General features: G+C 42.8%; 1 protein-coding gene across 6 annotated transcripts in view; it reads right to left on the bottom strand.

Annotated features, from left to right (window-relative positions):
* The window catches only part of NCAM1 (neural cell adhesion molecule 1), a 258,452-nt gene that overhangs the window by 17,389 nt on the left and 224,054 nt on the right, over positions 1 to 17,009 (bottom strand). For 4 of the 6 annotated variants that reach the window (XM_073320618.2, XM_073320620.2, XM_073320619.2 and 1 more), the window contains 2 exons: positions 14,522 to 14,646; positions 10,580 to 10,760 (listed from right to left, as the gene is read on the bottom strand). In XM_073320618.2, the coding sequence (XP_073176719.1) occupies positions 10,580 to 10,760; positions 14,522 to 14,646 (306 nt within the window). Of the gene's footprint in view, positions 1 to 1,847; positions 7,255 to 10,579; positions 10,761 to 14,521; positions 14,647 to 17,009 lie in introns of those variants that run through there. The other 2 variants (XM_073320622.2, XM_073320623.2) reach the window with 1 other exon arrangement.

The following is a 17,009-nucleotide window of genomic DNA, read 5'->3' as shown; positions in this document are numbered from 1 at the left end:
TGGGGCTATGCCTCCCTGCGGTGCCTGCAAAGAGCTCTCAGCTGAGGGGTTGGGTTGAACGGGTCTTCCGCACAGTGTGACCTCGTACGTATGGTACGTGTAAGATCACACTGCAGAGAATGCCCTTTTGTAGAGCAAAATGGTGTCCTTCACGCATCGGGACCTCACACAGACTGTACATGTGATGTCATGCCATGTGGTGCAAAACGGTATCCTCCTCACACCAGGGATTACTGCAACCTCCTCTGCGGATGGCACGGCCCCATTTGGGGTCATGACCCACAGTCTGGGAACTGCTGCACTATGCCATACAAATCCCCAAGTGTACTACAACCCCAAAAGACCACACAGCTGCTCTGTGGCTGCAGAATAACCCTTCCCCTGTACAATCTTGTTTAGATCCTGGACGTTATCAATGGAGCCTCAGTAAGTGCACAGCATGGCTGCTGCCTGCTTTGCACTGACTAGCCGAGATGATGAACACTGGAATATTCATTAAAAATGTCTCAGTCTGAACTTTAAAGCATTTCCTGGTTCTCATTTAATACATTTTAACCACCTGACATGGTGTATTAAACCAGGAAAGAATGAAGGATGAGAACACAGCCTGAAAGGCACCTGCTCATGGACTTCCAAAACACTACCTTTACTAATTTGATCCCCAAAGCCTCCTCTGGGGTCCCTTCAGTGGGATGAGCTAAGGGTGGCTGGGACAGCCAGGAAAGGGTTAAAGAGCTACCTGCCTGTCATATTACCTGGCAGGGGGTGTAGGGGCAGAGAGAAGTAAGGGGAAAGCCTCTGGGGGCGGCAGCCCTTTTGGGCAGGGGAATCCTTTCATTACTGCGTTACACATTTATGTTTGGAACAATAAGTTGTATACTGAGGCAAGGGCCTGAAGTGGACTTGGCTATGGCATTGGGCCTTTCCTCCAGCTTACAGTGACTTGAAGATCTCCCACACCGGCCTTGGTTTACTAAATCTAATTCTTCACATACGTTGCAATTTTAAAGGGTTCAGAGTCTGTGGAGATGCATTAACACTTGAGGAGGGTTTTACTACCTCCGGTGGACCCATGAACTTGAAGGAAATTGCTGCTGTTCCTATTTTTTAACGTGTCTAGAATTCTTTTGTTTTTTGCAAGGGCCAAGGGAGACATTTTACTTGTTATTCCTACAACTGGTTTCTGGTTAAAATGAAGTGACCCACAACTTTTAAGCTCTACCCTTCACAGCACCCCACAGAATCTAATATGGATTTGTATTCAAGCACTCTGACAGTTAGGAGGAACTCATCTCTGCCAATGGAGATAAGGCCTCTTTTTAAGAAATTTCACTGGAGTGTACATGGGCTGCTCTGAGCCATTTAGTGCCAGGCAGTAAAACCAAAGAAGAAGAACACATCAATAAAAATTGCTGTTGTCATGCACATTGGTGGAGGTGGTTTCTGGCCTGATCCAAAGCCCACTGAGGTTGACAGGAATCTTGCCATTGACTTCAACAAGTGCTGGATCAAAGCCTTTTCCTGGAAATTTGGGGCAGGGAGAGTCTTTTTATTCTGAGTTTGTACAGCACCTAGCACAATGGGGTCCTGGTCCATAGCTGGGGCTTGTAGGTGCTAAGTAATACTGAAGATAAATAATAATACAGAAAGCAGCCTAACATATATGACCCATTCCCATATGCAGAGCGTGTTATTTTGCGAACTACAGACCCAAGTCAATAGCATAAAACTGTCCATTTTTCCCATGTATTTTTTTTCTATTCTGGGGTAGAGCATGGAATCCCCTCTACAGGTCAAACAAATGAACACAAATATTAAAAAAAATGATTGAGTCTTTAGTTCTAAAGGAGTGGGAAAAAACCATTTCATTTATTAATCGTAAATGATTCATCAATGGAACATAAGCGTCTGTCAAGAAAGACCTTTCTAGCCACCCTCGCTTTACAACATACAATAAAACGTCCCATAGGCTTTGCTCCTCACATACTTTACATGCATCCATCCTGTCAAAGAGGGCTGTACCACTCAGATAGATCCTCTCAGCAGGAGGCCCAGCTATAGTGTGCATAGGAGTAGGCAGGACAGAGAAAGGATTGGACAGAAACAGGCACGATTCACAGGCCATAAGAGAGGCAGCAAATGCATTTCAAGGGTTCTGCAGGGTGTTTCGAGTCAGTGAGGAACACATGAGATAAATGAATATTCATTTTGGTGCATCATGGGAAGCCAGGTGAGCATAACCTTTGCTATCAGAGGATAATTTTCCTTTGCAGATATTTATAAGTACCCTTCAGCCTAAAAACACCAGATTAGAAGGATTTCATTGTCTCCTGTGTCCTGCATAATTTACATCAGAGAAAGCAATAATGGCAAATGCAAGCTACCATCCATCCCATGTGATTAGAGCATCTATTTCCACATAGAGTGAGATTTGCTCACTTTAGTCTCACTTGCTGGTAGCAGAAAGATGTAAGGGTTATTGGCTGCTGCCCAGGTGATAAGAGAGTGTCTGCTGCTGTTTAAGTTACGAAAAGTGGGTATTTCCATTGAGTGCTAAAGGCCAGGTGTGACACTGCACTCCATATTCTTCATAATGATATGATATGATTATGACATAGTTATGATGTATTTTATGCAAGATAAGTCATGTGAGATGTCATTGGAAAGGTTATTTTTTGCTGAATATAATTATCCTATTTGTGTGCACGTATCATTTTTGTCTCTGAAGTTATGAATATTGACTATGTCTCTGCATTTCAAATGTAGTTACACCTGGGGAACGCCCACTAGACAAGATGCTTTTGTTCTATACAGTAGGTTGGGAATGGGCCATTAGGAAAACAGTAGGCCTTGGAAGAAGCTTATCTCCCACCTGGGAAGCCTTCCTGAGAACGCTCCGAACAGCCTGTATGGGATGGTTGCCATGACTCTACAAGGACATGAGATCAGACCACATGTCTCTAGATTCCATCATTGGATGTCAATAATTTTCCACAGACCAGTCTGGGGACCAAGCTTTGAAACAAAGGGTTCCCGCCATATGCAAAAGCTATATAAAGGTGGGGAGTGACATCATCAGAGGTTCTTCGCTCCCCCCATAAGAAGACTCCTGCAAACACCTGAGGAAGAAAGACTGAACTGGGGGAAGTGTTGGACCCAGGCTAAAGGGATTTTTAGCTTGTGAATGGAACACCTGGGGATTCCAAGCTGTAAGCAAGTGCAGCTTGTCCCTTAAGAATCTGCAGCCTGTTTGTATCATCTGTTAGGGTGAGAATTTGCTAATTCATATCCAATCTATTTAGTATAATAAGCTTAGTTTGTGCTTTTTGTTTAGTTGCTAGGCAATCTGCTTTGATCTGTTTGTTATCCTTTATGCTCACCTAAAATCTATCTTTTATAGTTAATAAACTTACTTTTGCTTTATCTAAACCAGTGTGTGGGAATCATAACTCAGGGGCAAAGGCTGTTGCATACTCCTCTCCACACTGAGGGAGGGGGTGAATTTTATGAGCTTACGCTGTACACTTCCCTGTGAAGCTCAAGATGGTATATTTTGGGATTTATACTCCAGAGAGGGTGCGTGCCTGAGGAGCTGGTAGTTGCCCTAGCTCTAGCCTTCCCATGTGGGGGCTGGTCAAAGAGCCTGCATGTAACTGCAGCTGGGTGTGTCCCTACCTGTAGGTATGCCGGTGAAAGTGCAGGCTAGAAGTCTTTGCAGCTTGTCACAGCAGCACATTGTAAAAGGGAGCCCAGGCTGGCGGGACAGGGGGGCTCAGTGCCAATTCCAGGGGGAACCTGTCACAGCAGGTTTACCCAGTGTCACTCCATTAACTTGAGTGGTGCTACTTATGGCATATAACGTAAACAAGAAGAGCATTGGGCTCTGTTCCATCTCTGGAGGGAACTTCCATTTGAATGAAAGAGGGGATAATGGACATACAAAGAGAAAGCAAGAGAAATTCCTGCTTTGAAGGAAAATACCCAGTAAATCTAAATACGCGGGGGATGCGGGTGGGAGTTTACCAAGGCTGCCTTTTCTCTGCACTGCCCATCCCACATGCTGTACGCTCTGCCCTCGGTTCCAGGTGCTGTTGCAGCTCACTGCAGTAGCTCAAGAGCCATCAGGTGCACCTGGAAAGCTTTGGAAGTGTCCTTTAGCCCAGTGAAATGCTGGATGGTGTTGAGCACATAGCTGAATCATACTGAGCCTCATCAGCCACGGCACTGCAACTGAATTTAACTTAGCCAAATGCCTGGATAGACAACGCTGAAACCAAGCATTTAGGGTTTAAAACCAGCTGTGGGACAACAGCAGCTGGAATTCCACTGGCAATGTGAGATCCTGCAAAGCCCTGCAGTTCATTCTGTGAGGAGCCAATGACACGGGGTTACTCTGTCTGATGGCTGAGGTCTGGTATTCCTTTTTGCAGGTACGATTTGCTCCCACAAATCTTGTGTTTGCAAGGCGGACATCTGCCTAAAAATCTGAGCATTTGTGCCACTCTAGCACTCCGCTTTGCACGCAGATTTCAATGGCAAGCACCAAAAAGGGAGATGGCTGTTCAGAAAACTGTGGCCAATAAAGCAACAATTATACTTTGGATCCTATCAAATCTCGCCTCTTACATGGTGCACACCCCATGGATTATCAAGTATAATGTGATAATCCTTGTAACCTGGTAGCAAGGACAGCAGTGCCATTTGTTAGTTTTGTGGCTATAGAGGGGAAACTCTCTTTGTAAAAGGGGTTTTACTCCTGTATTCGCTTTACACAGTCAGTTAGCAAATTCTGGACAGCTAAGAGGAAGCCCATGAAATGAGCAAGGAAACTCATCTACAGAATAAACTCAAATGCATCGGACAGTTCATTTGACTCATTGTTATTTTAATAATGGAAATGTGTAAACATAATAAAGGCCTGACTGATATTCTGCATGTAAACATTGCCGTGTTAATAACCAATCTGATGAGATATTGTAGTGTTAATATTGCAGGTGTGAACACACCAACCCAAGTGACATGCCCACAAACTACAAAGTGTGGTATGGATCCGAAAGTAGCTATGGGAACGCAGGGCCCTTCGTTCGCATTACAGCAGCCTTCACTGAAAACTACAGTCTTTGTTGTATTAGGACGGTGCAACGTAACAGAAATTCCCAGCAAGTTTCCCAGGACACCATAGCAGCAAGTTCTGCATTTTCAGTGCTGGCTACTGTGCATATGGTCAAGAACCACGCAAAATATAACTGTGTAACTGTTAACACTTGGCACAAGCAAGACACACTGACATTTGTTCTTATGGCACCTCACGGGAGTGACCCTTGAGGCAGTCCCTGATGAGATTTTGCTTGGCCATAGCAATGTCCTGAGTAGGTAGGCCTTCCCCAGAAACCTTCATTACATCTATTGAAAACTGTGGGTTTTCCCAATGAACCTCCATGTGAAGTTGGAGTTAAATGCACATGTAACTACACCCCTCCTGCACACCTTGTATGCATGCAAATCAAGTGGTCTTCCGAGTCTAAAGGTACCCACATTCATCTCTGAGCTACATACTGATCTCTCAGCCTAAGCAGAAGTGCATAAACACTGCCATAGGAGAGATCAAAAGGGTTTTTAATGGAACTTGGTGTTGGAATATAGTTTATACAGCACAAAGCATTTAAAAGGGCATTTTGATGGATGGTGAGGTGTCCCCTTCTAAAGGGAACTGTTTGTGTGTGAGACACACACACACACCTGTATGAAGTTTTTGTTTAAAATTCTAAATAGAAACGAATGGCGCAGATTCCAGTGAACAAAGTCTGACTAAATTTCAGAGACAAGATGTTATATGAAGTCCATAAATTCACAACTAGACATGATTAATAGGGGGCTTGATTTGGTTTTGTACCCAATGGGGAAGATTTTGTTAGAAAGGAAATGAACCCTGTTTAAGAGCTTTGATAGCGTAAGAGATTCCGTACAGAGGTTTCCAAACCATGTCCAATATATGTTTCCAGTCTCATCCTTTTCTTCCCCAGGTCCTTGCAGAGAGAGAGCGAGAGTGAACATGAGAGAGCTGTGTTCTCAGAAAGGCTTAAAGGAGCGGCATAGCCAAATGGCTTTCCCCATTACAAAAACAATTCATGAGGGACACCACATTAAAGAAAAGGAATGTCAACTGAAATTGCTAGAAAGAAATGAGATACACAGGACTCAGAGAGGAAGCTGTAGATATTGCATCAAATTACACCACAGATTAATCCTGCCTGGTGGAGTGTCAAACGCACAGTTAACCATGAATATTATTACGGTTCAGTATTAACCATTTAGCCTCTCAGATTACTTGTTCCCAGCTAATCTTTTTTAGCTAAAAGGGAAGAAAAGCCGTTTCTATACTGATTTGACAATGTAGTAGTGGATAGCCAGACAGAACGTTAGACAAGCATCCACTGTAAATCTGTACACTCACAAGCGGTGTTATACTCCAAACCCCCATAAGTCATGGTCTTGAGATGCCTGATTACACAAGGGCCAGTGAGGCTCCAAGGATTCAAGCACGTGAAAGAAAAAAAAAAATTCCTCAGCGCACATCTCAACAAGACACTTTATGTCAGACAACGTCCTCAGAGGGATGTTCTGACGACCATGTGTTTGATCCACGTGCAAAAGCTCTTGAAAAAAAAAGATCTCCAATTCAGGCACCCCAAATGGCGATAATTGCCAAGTTTTCTCTCTTTTTAACCTGTATTAGGTGTACGGATGGGGCTTTAGAAACCTTTTTATTATGGTTACCATCTTTGTAATATCATTCATAGGTATGAACAGACAATGGTAATCAGCAACAGATGTGTGGAAATGTCAATAGAGACCAGGTTTTTAAGATCTTTCAATATCATACCTTCCTATAAAAAAAAGCCAACAAAAGATTTTTCTTTACATCCATTAAAAAAGGGCAAATTCATTATAAGCAACAGAAAAAAATGTTAGCGAGAAAACGCTTGGTTTAAGCTTTTCTTTTATCCTCATTACAAAATACTCAATCTTTCCAATAAAATGATCTGTTGTGTTTGTTTTTCTTGCACTGACATGATCCTCTGAAGGAAAAACTATCTGCTTTCACACCTGGGTAGGAACCAGGCCTTTTTAGGCAAATTTGTTTGTTGTATATTTTTGTTGTTGTAAAAAGTTTCTAACAGAGCAAAAGCAGAGTCACTGCAGAAAGAAGCAATGAAACAAAGGAGGACGACGTTGATGGGCTTCCCAAGGTCGCTGCAGGTGCCAAACAATGGTTCCCAGGAGGGGGAAAAATGGTTGTTTAAAACAAATTTGGTGCATGTGGCAAGTGTGGATGTTTCCCGTGAGGTCCAAGGTGACATGTATGACAACAGACACAGGAAAGGAAACAAGGGGGAGGGGAAGAGAAGAAGAAAGAAAGAAAAGAAAGAAAGAAAGAATAGATAAAAAGAAAAAATAGGTCAAATATAGAAAACATAAGAATTAAAGGTTTATTTAACTTAGTAAATTAAAATGGCCAAAGGTTAGAGAAGAGCTTTAGCGCAGTAACACCAGCAAAAAGGCCGACTCGGCAGCTCAGCAATGCCAGAAGCAGCACAGCAAGTTAAAATTCAGGGGGGTGAGGGGTTAGCGAGCAAATGGATCAAAATAAATGACGGAACAGGAGGCTCAAATGTGAAACATGAGAAAATGATTAGCTGGTATTTGAAAGGACAACACTGCCTTTTTCTAAGAAAAGACCTTTTGGAAGCAGACACTGCACCTAACAGCCTGTCCAAGTCCTGACCCAGTGCTCACTACACTGGGGGTTGGGTAAAAGATGCACTTAATTACAGCCTTGCAAAAAGCAGTATGGATGCAGGAATACCTTGCTGGCTCTTCCTTAGAGAAATCAAGCTCCACTGGCTGGAGTGGCTGAAGACTACCCTCAAGCATACTGCTTTTATAATCATCTTTCTCCTTATGTCAACTTGAGGACACCATAAAACTGGCCCCAGGACAGTCTCAAGGGGTTATATAGAACGAAGATATGTTTTGTCTACATGAACGATTTTCTTCTTAATGTAAGAAGGAGCAATGCTGGGTTAGAAACATTGACTCCAACCCCTGCCGTGGAGAAGTGGGGGACTTATTCTGAAATCAAAAGGGAAATACTAAATAACCAGCTACGAAATAACTAAGTGGCCCCAATGCAGAACCAGATCCTTGGCCGATGTGAACTGGCATTACCACATTGACTTCAACGGATTTACATAAGCTGGAGATTTGGCTTGATGTTCTTCCCCAAGCGCCCATTAGGGGGATCTGCCCACAGAGGCTCTGAGTCTACTAATTATGTAAACCACAGTCCTAAACAAGACCAAACAGCTGAAGCAGCAAAATCTTCTGCCCACTTCAGGTAACATGAATAATTTCATTGCATGAGGCTCTCCTTCTCTCTGAAGCAGGCTTCCATTCTGAGAAGGCAGAAAGCCCACGTGCTGGAGTACATTGGATCGACACTGAAGGAAACTACACTGCAAAACAAGGACCTCTCCTCCAAGAACTCACTTAGATGGTTCCCACTCATGTGGCTTGCTAGTACTTTGAACAACAGCATTCAAAATGGCATGGTGATTCAAAATCTGGCTCCTCCTCTCCTTTACAGTGGAGTAACAACTCAGAAGTAGTTCCCCTGAAGTCAATGTGGTTACATCAGTGAGATCAGAATAGGGCTATTTGAATCCATCTACGGCTTTATTAAGAAGCCTATAAATAATGTTCTCTCTGCACTCTGCCTGGCATTTCAAAGACTGCATTTTCAAAAGGCCTGTCTCACTGCTCCTGCTATCCTTAACCACTTAACTGTTACCTGAATGTTCCATGTACATCAACAGAGCCGCCAGGCTGCTTGGTCATTGCTGATACATCTGGGCAGAACATACTAGTTTCCCCAGGTACGTTCCAGCATTCCATTGGACGGCAGTGGAGTGCTAATAGACAATGCCAGCCCGGGACATTTGCAGGGAGCCAACCTCAAGAGGGCTGAGGGAACTGGAACACCATTCAGCACTTGGACGCTTCCTCTTCAGTGACCCCCAAGAGCACAAAGGAACTAATTTACTGCTGATCTCAGCCTACTGCCATTGGTTTCCTAGACCTGAAATGATCTTATGCAACTCCCCACCTCCCTCCCAGCAGTCTCAGTTGTCCTTCAAATGCATGAGGGTAATAAGTATTAGAGCTATTGAAAATGCAAAACTGAGGGTGAGTTGTTTAATGAGTTACCAAATGTCCTTCCATCTGAAACTACAGACCTGTTAAGGGCTCATCCCACTTTCTCTCTCTCCTCCCCCAACTCCCTTTCAAGCCCCAAGCATCCAGTATTAACAGGTCACACTCATTTGTATGCTTAATGCTGCCAGTGGGCTTTACCCAGTAAAGTTTTGTCATGCACACTGCACAAGCTCTCAGCTGAATCCCTTGGAAAGGGGAGGGAGGAACAGACCAAGGCCTAAAGTCTCAGCTACAGGACAATGTGGGGAAAATTTGCTAACTGCTTTGAGGAAAAAAAGTGAGAGACTCACAGATAAAGCTCTAAAGAAAAAAATAAAATGAAATCACATCCTTAATACACATCACAGGCAATGGTCGCAGCATGGATGCTCTTCACTCAGGATATGCAATGAGGCTGTCTCTACTGCTCCAGCTTGCCAGCTTTCAGACTTGTACATCTAACGTTAACTTAAAACCATTGCTGGTCCGAGGGTCTTACCCCCAAAGGGACTTCTGTGGCTGAATTATTATATGGGCCAAGAGAGATCTGGAAAGGAGATTCTCCCAAACCTTTTCTCTCTCCTGCAGGCTACCAAACTGCTGGCAAATCTCTGTACTTTAGGGACTGTTTGGCTATTGCAGTATTTGTGGTTGCACCTCGCTTTATGGGGAAAGAAATCCATGAAGGACGCATCAGTCTGTCTGCAACAGCAGCTCCCAAAAGGACTGCTGACATTATTCAATTTCTTTTGCCTAATGGGCTACCCAGTGTAATTATTTTAGCAGCAGGTTCGCTTTAGGAAGTGCTTTAATTTGGTCTCCATTTCATTTAACAAAGGCCATGCAGCACAGAACAATTTTAACCACACCAGCCAGCTCTTTACGCCTTTATGCCACTGACAACTGTCTTGTATCAGCAAATGAGCAAAAAGCAAGCAGAAAGCAGGTTTGAAAGGGCAATCCATGTTGTGAAAAGCACAGTATCAAATATATGAATTTTCCCTTTGCCTTGGCTTGAATCAGGGACTCTATTTGCTAGTTTCAGAAATGCATTTTCTACCCAACACTTTTCTCATCCGCATGTCTTGTTAGTTTATACTGCTATAACAGCAAATATTTCCTGTGAATAGTCAGACAACAATTTTTCATGGAGCATTCCTACCAGGTTTTTGCTGTGCTATACATATGCTTCGAATGGGTAACCAATTATGATAATGTCTTTAAGCAAGCAAGTTGTCAGGGTTTATTCAGGCACATTAAGGGATGCAGCATAGTTGCATTAATTGGAAGCAGAAAACAATGGTAAAGCTTGTGGCTGTCATACCTGGGATTACAGTAGGCTGAGCTGAAGTCCTGAAAGCATAGTGTGCAGGCTTGGATTTCCCTTGCTGGTTCTCAGCTATCACGTAGACCTCGTACTCTGCATTCCAGTCTAGGGACTTAAGCATTACGTGGTCGCTGCCAGAGGGGAGTCTGATCTCTGGTTTCCAGTCTGAGGAATGCTTCTGGGGGATGGTGAGAGGAGAGATGGGGATACAAAACACAGTGCATGGTCTTAATGGTCAGTTCTGAGATAAGAGGATGATCAACTAATAAACATCACACATGACATAAAATAAACAGGGAGGCTTTTAAAAAGGCACTGGGTTATCAGACAACTCAGCAGGTGGAAAATGGGAAACCTACTACCAGAAGCAGGTGAATCTGTCCCTAGGAAGGGGTGGCTTTGATTGAGAATTTATGAAATCTAAGCAACATCTTCCCTACTCATATCCTAGTACAGATCTATCCTGTCTAAAGAAAACCCCGCTGCTTGTCCCTCTCCCCTCTGCCTGACACCAGATCACACACCTGTTTTAGAAAGACCGAGCCCCAGACCCCCCATACACATTGCCAAAGTGTGAAACATGCCAAGGATTTTCAGAGGATTCTTTGCAGCACTAGTACATAGAATTCAGACCATTTTGATGACAAAGGTTTGCTTCCAAACCGGGGGCGGGCCTAGCTTACCAGTTTTGTCTAGTCTGCTTCTTTAGTCTCTTGGAGATTTTCAATGCTGCCTAAAGAGATCTGGATTCCTAATTTCCAATTTTAATGGAAACTGGATGTCCAAATCCTTTAGGCAGCTTTAGCAAACCTGTTACCAAGATATTCGGAGCACTCAGTCTCCGCTGAGCTTGCTATTCTATGGCATCTCGATGGCGGATGAGGGCTGCCATTATTTCAATTCTTGCACAGCAAAAATGCAATTTAAAACCCAGCAGTGAGTCCTGCTACTTGCTACTGTCACTGGGCAGCTCCTTTGCTCTTCTACTGAGCCAGCAAGAGCAGTGAAATGGCAGTGGTGACCCTCAAAGACCAGCTGCTTGGTCTCTCCTCACAGCCGAAAATGTGCCCCATGAAATAAGTGATCCATATAAAGGACGGGTCTAACAAGAACTTTTTATAAAATCACGTGGCCTCCTCAGTGGCCAATTAGCATCCAGGATTCCACAGCATTCCAAAGCACTTGCTATTGGGGAACCTCACTTTATGGCAAAGGGGAAGCCCTCACATAGAAAGAAAGACAGAAAGAAAGAAAAAAGCTTTCTTCTCCTAGCTTATCCCCAGCTGCATGCATCAATTATTCTACCTAGAGGTACTTGCATGTAAGTCAGCTATTTATGGTAATATTTCAGGCCATTCATTGGGAGAGGGAAGCCAGTTAATACACAACTCAGTTTAGTGGGGAAGTTATGGTAATCCACCAACAGATGAGCAGAGAAGACGGAAATGTGCGGCAGGGCTGGGAAAAGCCTTAAGAGGCTGGAGAAAATGCCTTCTATTCAGGGCAGACAAGTCATGAGCCAGCAGTCAAGCTTGGGACAAGGTCATGTGGGCACATGGCAACACTTTTTTTTTAAAATGACCTGGTCATTAAAAACTAAGCGAAAAGGTTTTCATAGATTTTAAGACCAGAAGGGATCATTACGCTCATCTAATCTGGCCTCCTGCATAGCACAGGCCACAGAATCTCAGCTAGTAATTTCTGCATCAAGCCCATCATATCTGCTGGAGCTATAGCATAGCTTTTTAAAAGACACCCTCAAGTGACGAAGAATCCATCCCATCCCTGGGATTTACATCCCTGAAACTGGAGGTTGATAATGTAATGGATTTAATCAGGGCAACAAGTTACAGCACACAAGCTTTCTATATAAAACATCATTTCTTCCTCCGAGGATGAGCAGCTTGTTGGTTTATAGGTGGGTCACTCATTTTAATTAATTTCAGCATCAACAAATTAGGGAATTGTCTTAGATGCAGGACAGTGTATGTGTGGATAAAAATAATACAGGAGATCCCTTTTTTTTTTATTATTACTGCAAGGTATTCTATGCAAGTTTTTTGTAAACCTTTCATGAAAGAAAACCAACTCAATTAGGAATAGTCACAGTGCTGGGTGCATCTGAAAAACCCCCTGATTCCTATCTACTGAGATCTAGTGCTTTTATGTACCTTGGAATTACCTTCTGCACACTGATCACAGTGACATCTAAGCACCCTGACAACGGAGAATTCCTCCACTAAGTTGCAAACAAGCCTTCTCATTAGCCAAGGAGGGTCCCCAGAGCAGCATAACATGTGGCTGCTTCAGAACATTGGCAACACACGGTTTAATGAAAAAATGTGAGGTAGAGCAGCGGAGAGAACGCAGTGGGGAAATCTGGCTGGGTGGGGTTTCTTCCTAGAGGAACATTTGTTAGTGCAAAGTGGTGGGGTTGGTTTTAGAATAATAAATTTAAACAAAAAAAACGAAACAAAACCCCCCAGCAACTGAGAATGCTTATTCTGTGCAAGCCCCTTCCCTTGGCAATGGCCTAAGAAAGATGGCTTGGGTGATCTAACAGGTCGTCTTCTTTATCTTCTGGATTCTATGAAGCTAAAACACCTATTAAGAATTTAACAACTCCCTCCTGTCAGAGGGGTGTTGGGAGGGCACCTGGGGGGATGCAAGAGTGCCTATGTCATTTCTAGCACGAGAGCCAGGATTACTCTGCTTGCTTCACTTGGAGGTTCACTCACCCCACTGCACAAGATGAGTCTTACTGCAAAAGTGGTTTCCCGATGCCTGGTACAGAATTAATTCATGAGAGGGTCTACCAGGCGTAGTCTTTAAGATCTGCTTTGTAAATGCCCAGAAACTTCCACTAAAGGCTCTGATACAGTTTAATCGCTACCAGGCACATTAATATTGGAGCAGATTGTCCAGACAATAGAAACAGCATCAGTAATTGTTAGAAAAACTTCCCCCAGCCCTAGAGATCCTCAGGACCTCAAGGCTACTCCATCTCATTCTTATTCCTTAAGGCTGAGCTGTCAAGTATTCTCTGATTAGGTGCTTTCCCTGCTGTAAAACAGAGGACATCAAACATCGCCTAGCAAAAGCCAAGGTTAAAGTTGCCTTCATTTGTTCAGCTTGCAGCAATGTTACCTACTCATAAGACGACAATCCTTCCATTAGGCATTTGCTCAAAATACAGCAGTGTGGGTTTCATAACCCTAGGCAATTATAGAGATTTAATTTAGTTGGGGCCTAATGAGGAATATCTTCAGACAGCGCCCCCCAGATGGCCATGAATACAATTGCCCTTATATTGTCTCCATCTAACATTGAATACAGTTGATCCAGTCACCTCACCTCGTATTCTTTTTTTAAGTCACTAGTGCACAATAATTTGTTAACAATATGTGGATTATCCAAGCATATAAGGTCAGCAGGGAAACACAGCATGAAAGTTGTAAATTGTTAAGATAAGAGTTTGAAGTTAAATAATGCCCCAGGTTTCAAGCCACTGACTAAGGCCTATTCAAAATGTTGCTGGCTATTATGTTTCATAAGAACATGAAGTTAAAAAAATAATAATTGATGTGCTTGTTATCACCCATAGCAGTGGAGCCAGGGGGAGAGGGAGGAAGCAAAGGAAATGAACGGTCAAGGTCAAAGTCAAGGAGAAAGTGGTGAGCTAAGAATTTTCTGCTAAACTCCGTGTATTTGAGTGCCTGTCTAATCCAATGCCACCTCATTTGTCTGTTGAGTCCAACGGTCATTTCCTGATGCCTAGACTGCAAGCTCCCTGGGGTAGGGACTGTTGTGCTTTGTTACTTGTCTGAATAGCACCTAACACAGTACTGCCCTGGGTCTTGACTAGACTTCCCAGGTGCTATCTAAATACAAATCAACAACAAAAACAGCCCAGCAGCCTTGGCTATTGGTCATACTTACAGCTTTGTATTTGATCAGATAGTGTCTGATTGGGGAGCCTCCATCATCCTGCTTGATAAGGTTCACTTTAATGGAGTTCCCGTCTTCTCCAATCTGGCCCTCCAGTTTGGGTGCGCTGGGTTCCCCTGAAATAATGGTTTGACTCGTATTTAATTTCCAGCCACTTCATAAAAATAAATACATAAACAAACCAAAGCCAGTAAAAGTGCACCGTCATCCTGAAACGCTTATGGGCAGGTTATCTGCTCCACTCTGGCTCACGTTCGCATGGAAACGCAGGTACACAGATGTGAGAACGCATCCCCGTGCTCCTGAGAGATTCTAATATTTGCAAGGGTTAGAATTTTTAGCAGGTATTTGTGCTTACAAAATTCAGGTGAAATTTTGCATGTGCCTAACCAGAGGTAGGGCAGAAGCTGGGCTTAAAATATAGCTCCTTGGTGTCTGCGACTCAGAAGCAGTTTTAAAGGTTTTCATTCTGAAATTCTTATGTTAAACAGCAATAAAACAAAGTGAGTGAGAGTCTGTCAAACCAGCAGGGCCACTCTTCTGAAGTACACACAGAGCAACCTCTCTGCTGAAAGCGTCTAGCTCGCCTCTCCACTGAGAGACATGTTCCTCCTATATCATTTTTCCTGGGTCTGCACACTGAATGCTTTTCAAATTTGAAAAAAATCTCAGGATTCTCCCTCACCCTGCACCTTGTACTATCATGTACAGCAGTGAAAAGTGGGCATAAAATATTACTGCATTAGAATAGAAGCATTTTACACTCAGTTTACATTGGTGTAAATGACTACACAGGATGCCCGGCAATGGGGAATCAGCCCCCTTGTCTCCAATTTAGTAATTTTTAATTTTTTTTTTTTAAGAGAAAACATTCTCCTGATTTGCAGCTCAGGCCAAGAAGAGGATAATCTCCTCCCTAAGACTTCCATTTACCTAGGGCCATTTCCTGCCATTCACAAGTGGTGGTTCTTGTGATTCTCAAGGCAAATGGTGAGTCAATTCCTGCCTATCACATTTGTACAAGACCTGCAGAGGACACTTCCCCACCCCCACACAGTGAACATTTCCTCCTTGTGCTTTTATAATATCAACTCTTCTGCACAAAACAAAAATTAACTCACTTGACTTAATTATGTTGTTACATGTGCTAGCTCCCATCTAGAGAGAATGCAGCTAGAGTCAGATTTCTGTGTACACATTCCCTGTAATACTCCCTTGGGTATTTCTCCAGGTTTCAGCTGTTTCTAATTCATATTGATATTATTTACCCCCTGAAGTCTGTTTGGAACTGGCATTACCACTATTTTGTTGTTTATTTGTGGATTCTAAGGCGAGAAGTCACCATTGTGACCATTTAGGTTTGACTTCCCGTATAACACGGGTCATAGAACTTCTCCAAAACAATTCCTAGAGCAGATCTTTCAGAAAAAAAACCCCATTTAATCTTGATTTTAAAATTGCCAGTGATGGAGAAACCACTATGATCCTTGGTAAATTGTTCCAATGTTTAATTATGCTCTCTGTTAAAAATGTATGCCTCATTTCCCATCTGAATTAGGCTAGCTTCAACTTTCAGCCACTAGATTGTGTTAGATCTTTCTCTGCTCGACTGAAGAACCCATTATTAAATGTACGTTCCCCATGTAGGTATTTACAGACTGTGATCAAACCACCTCTTTTGCAACAAGAGAAGAAAAAAATCAATGAATACAATTTTCCAAACCACTTAAATGATTTAGAAGCCTTAGTCTCATTTTTAAAAGTAACACAGTCACTTGGGAGACCAATTCCCACTGACTTTCAATGAGATGTAGGTGCTTTTGGAGATTTTACTGTTCATCTTATTGAGAGGCAATGGGACTTAGGCTCCTAAATTAATTTGAAAACAGGACTTACTGTAAAATTTTGAAAAGTGCTTAAGTGAATTAGATGCTTAAGTCCCAATGTAAGTCAATGGGTGCTTTTGAAAATTAAACCTACAGGCACCTAAGTAACTTTAACGCTTTAGAAAATGTTAACCCTAGTCTTGCTGAAAGTGAAAAGGACATGGCTCTATTCTGTACTCGTCCCCTTAGAATCTGAGTGCTTACATCATTCTTGAAAATGTTACTTAGGCAATTTAGAAAGTGTTACCCAATGTCTTTGTGGGCATCCACTCCATGCTAGTCTGAGTCTACAATTAAAGACCCAACTCCCAATTCCATGAATCCAAAATCCATAAGGACGACAACTCTGGAAGTTATCAGTGGTGGGGTACCAAGATATGACAATGACTCACTATTAAGACTCAAATATTTGTTGTGTGAATAATTTTGGCTAATGTGATTAAAACATATGCTATGTTAAAGAGAGCTAGCACTGGCCTTATATTATAAGTGATGGAATACTGTCAGTCTACAGGTTTTAATGATAAACCAAACCAGACTTCCATCTATTCCAGAAAAAGCAATGTGACTGGCAGGGACTTTGTCTCCTTGTG

This window comes from Lepidochelys kempii, chromosome 22 (genome assembly GCF_965140285.1).
Source record: "Lepidochelys kempii isolate rLepKem1 chromosome 22, rLepKem1.hap1, whole genome shotgun sequence".
In the NCBI taxonomy this organism is placed as follows: Eukaryota; Metazoa; Chordata; order Testudines; family Cheloniidae; genus Lepidochelys; species Lepidochelys kempii.
This window is presented reverse-complemented; position numbering and strand designations above follow the sequence as displayed.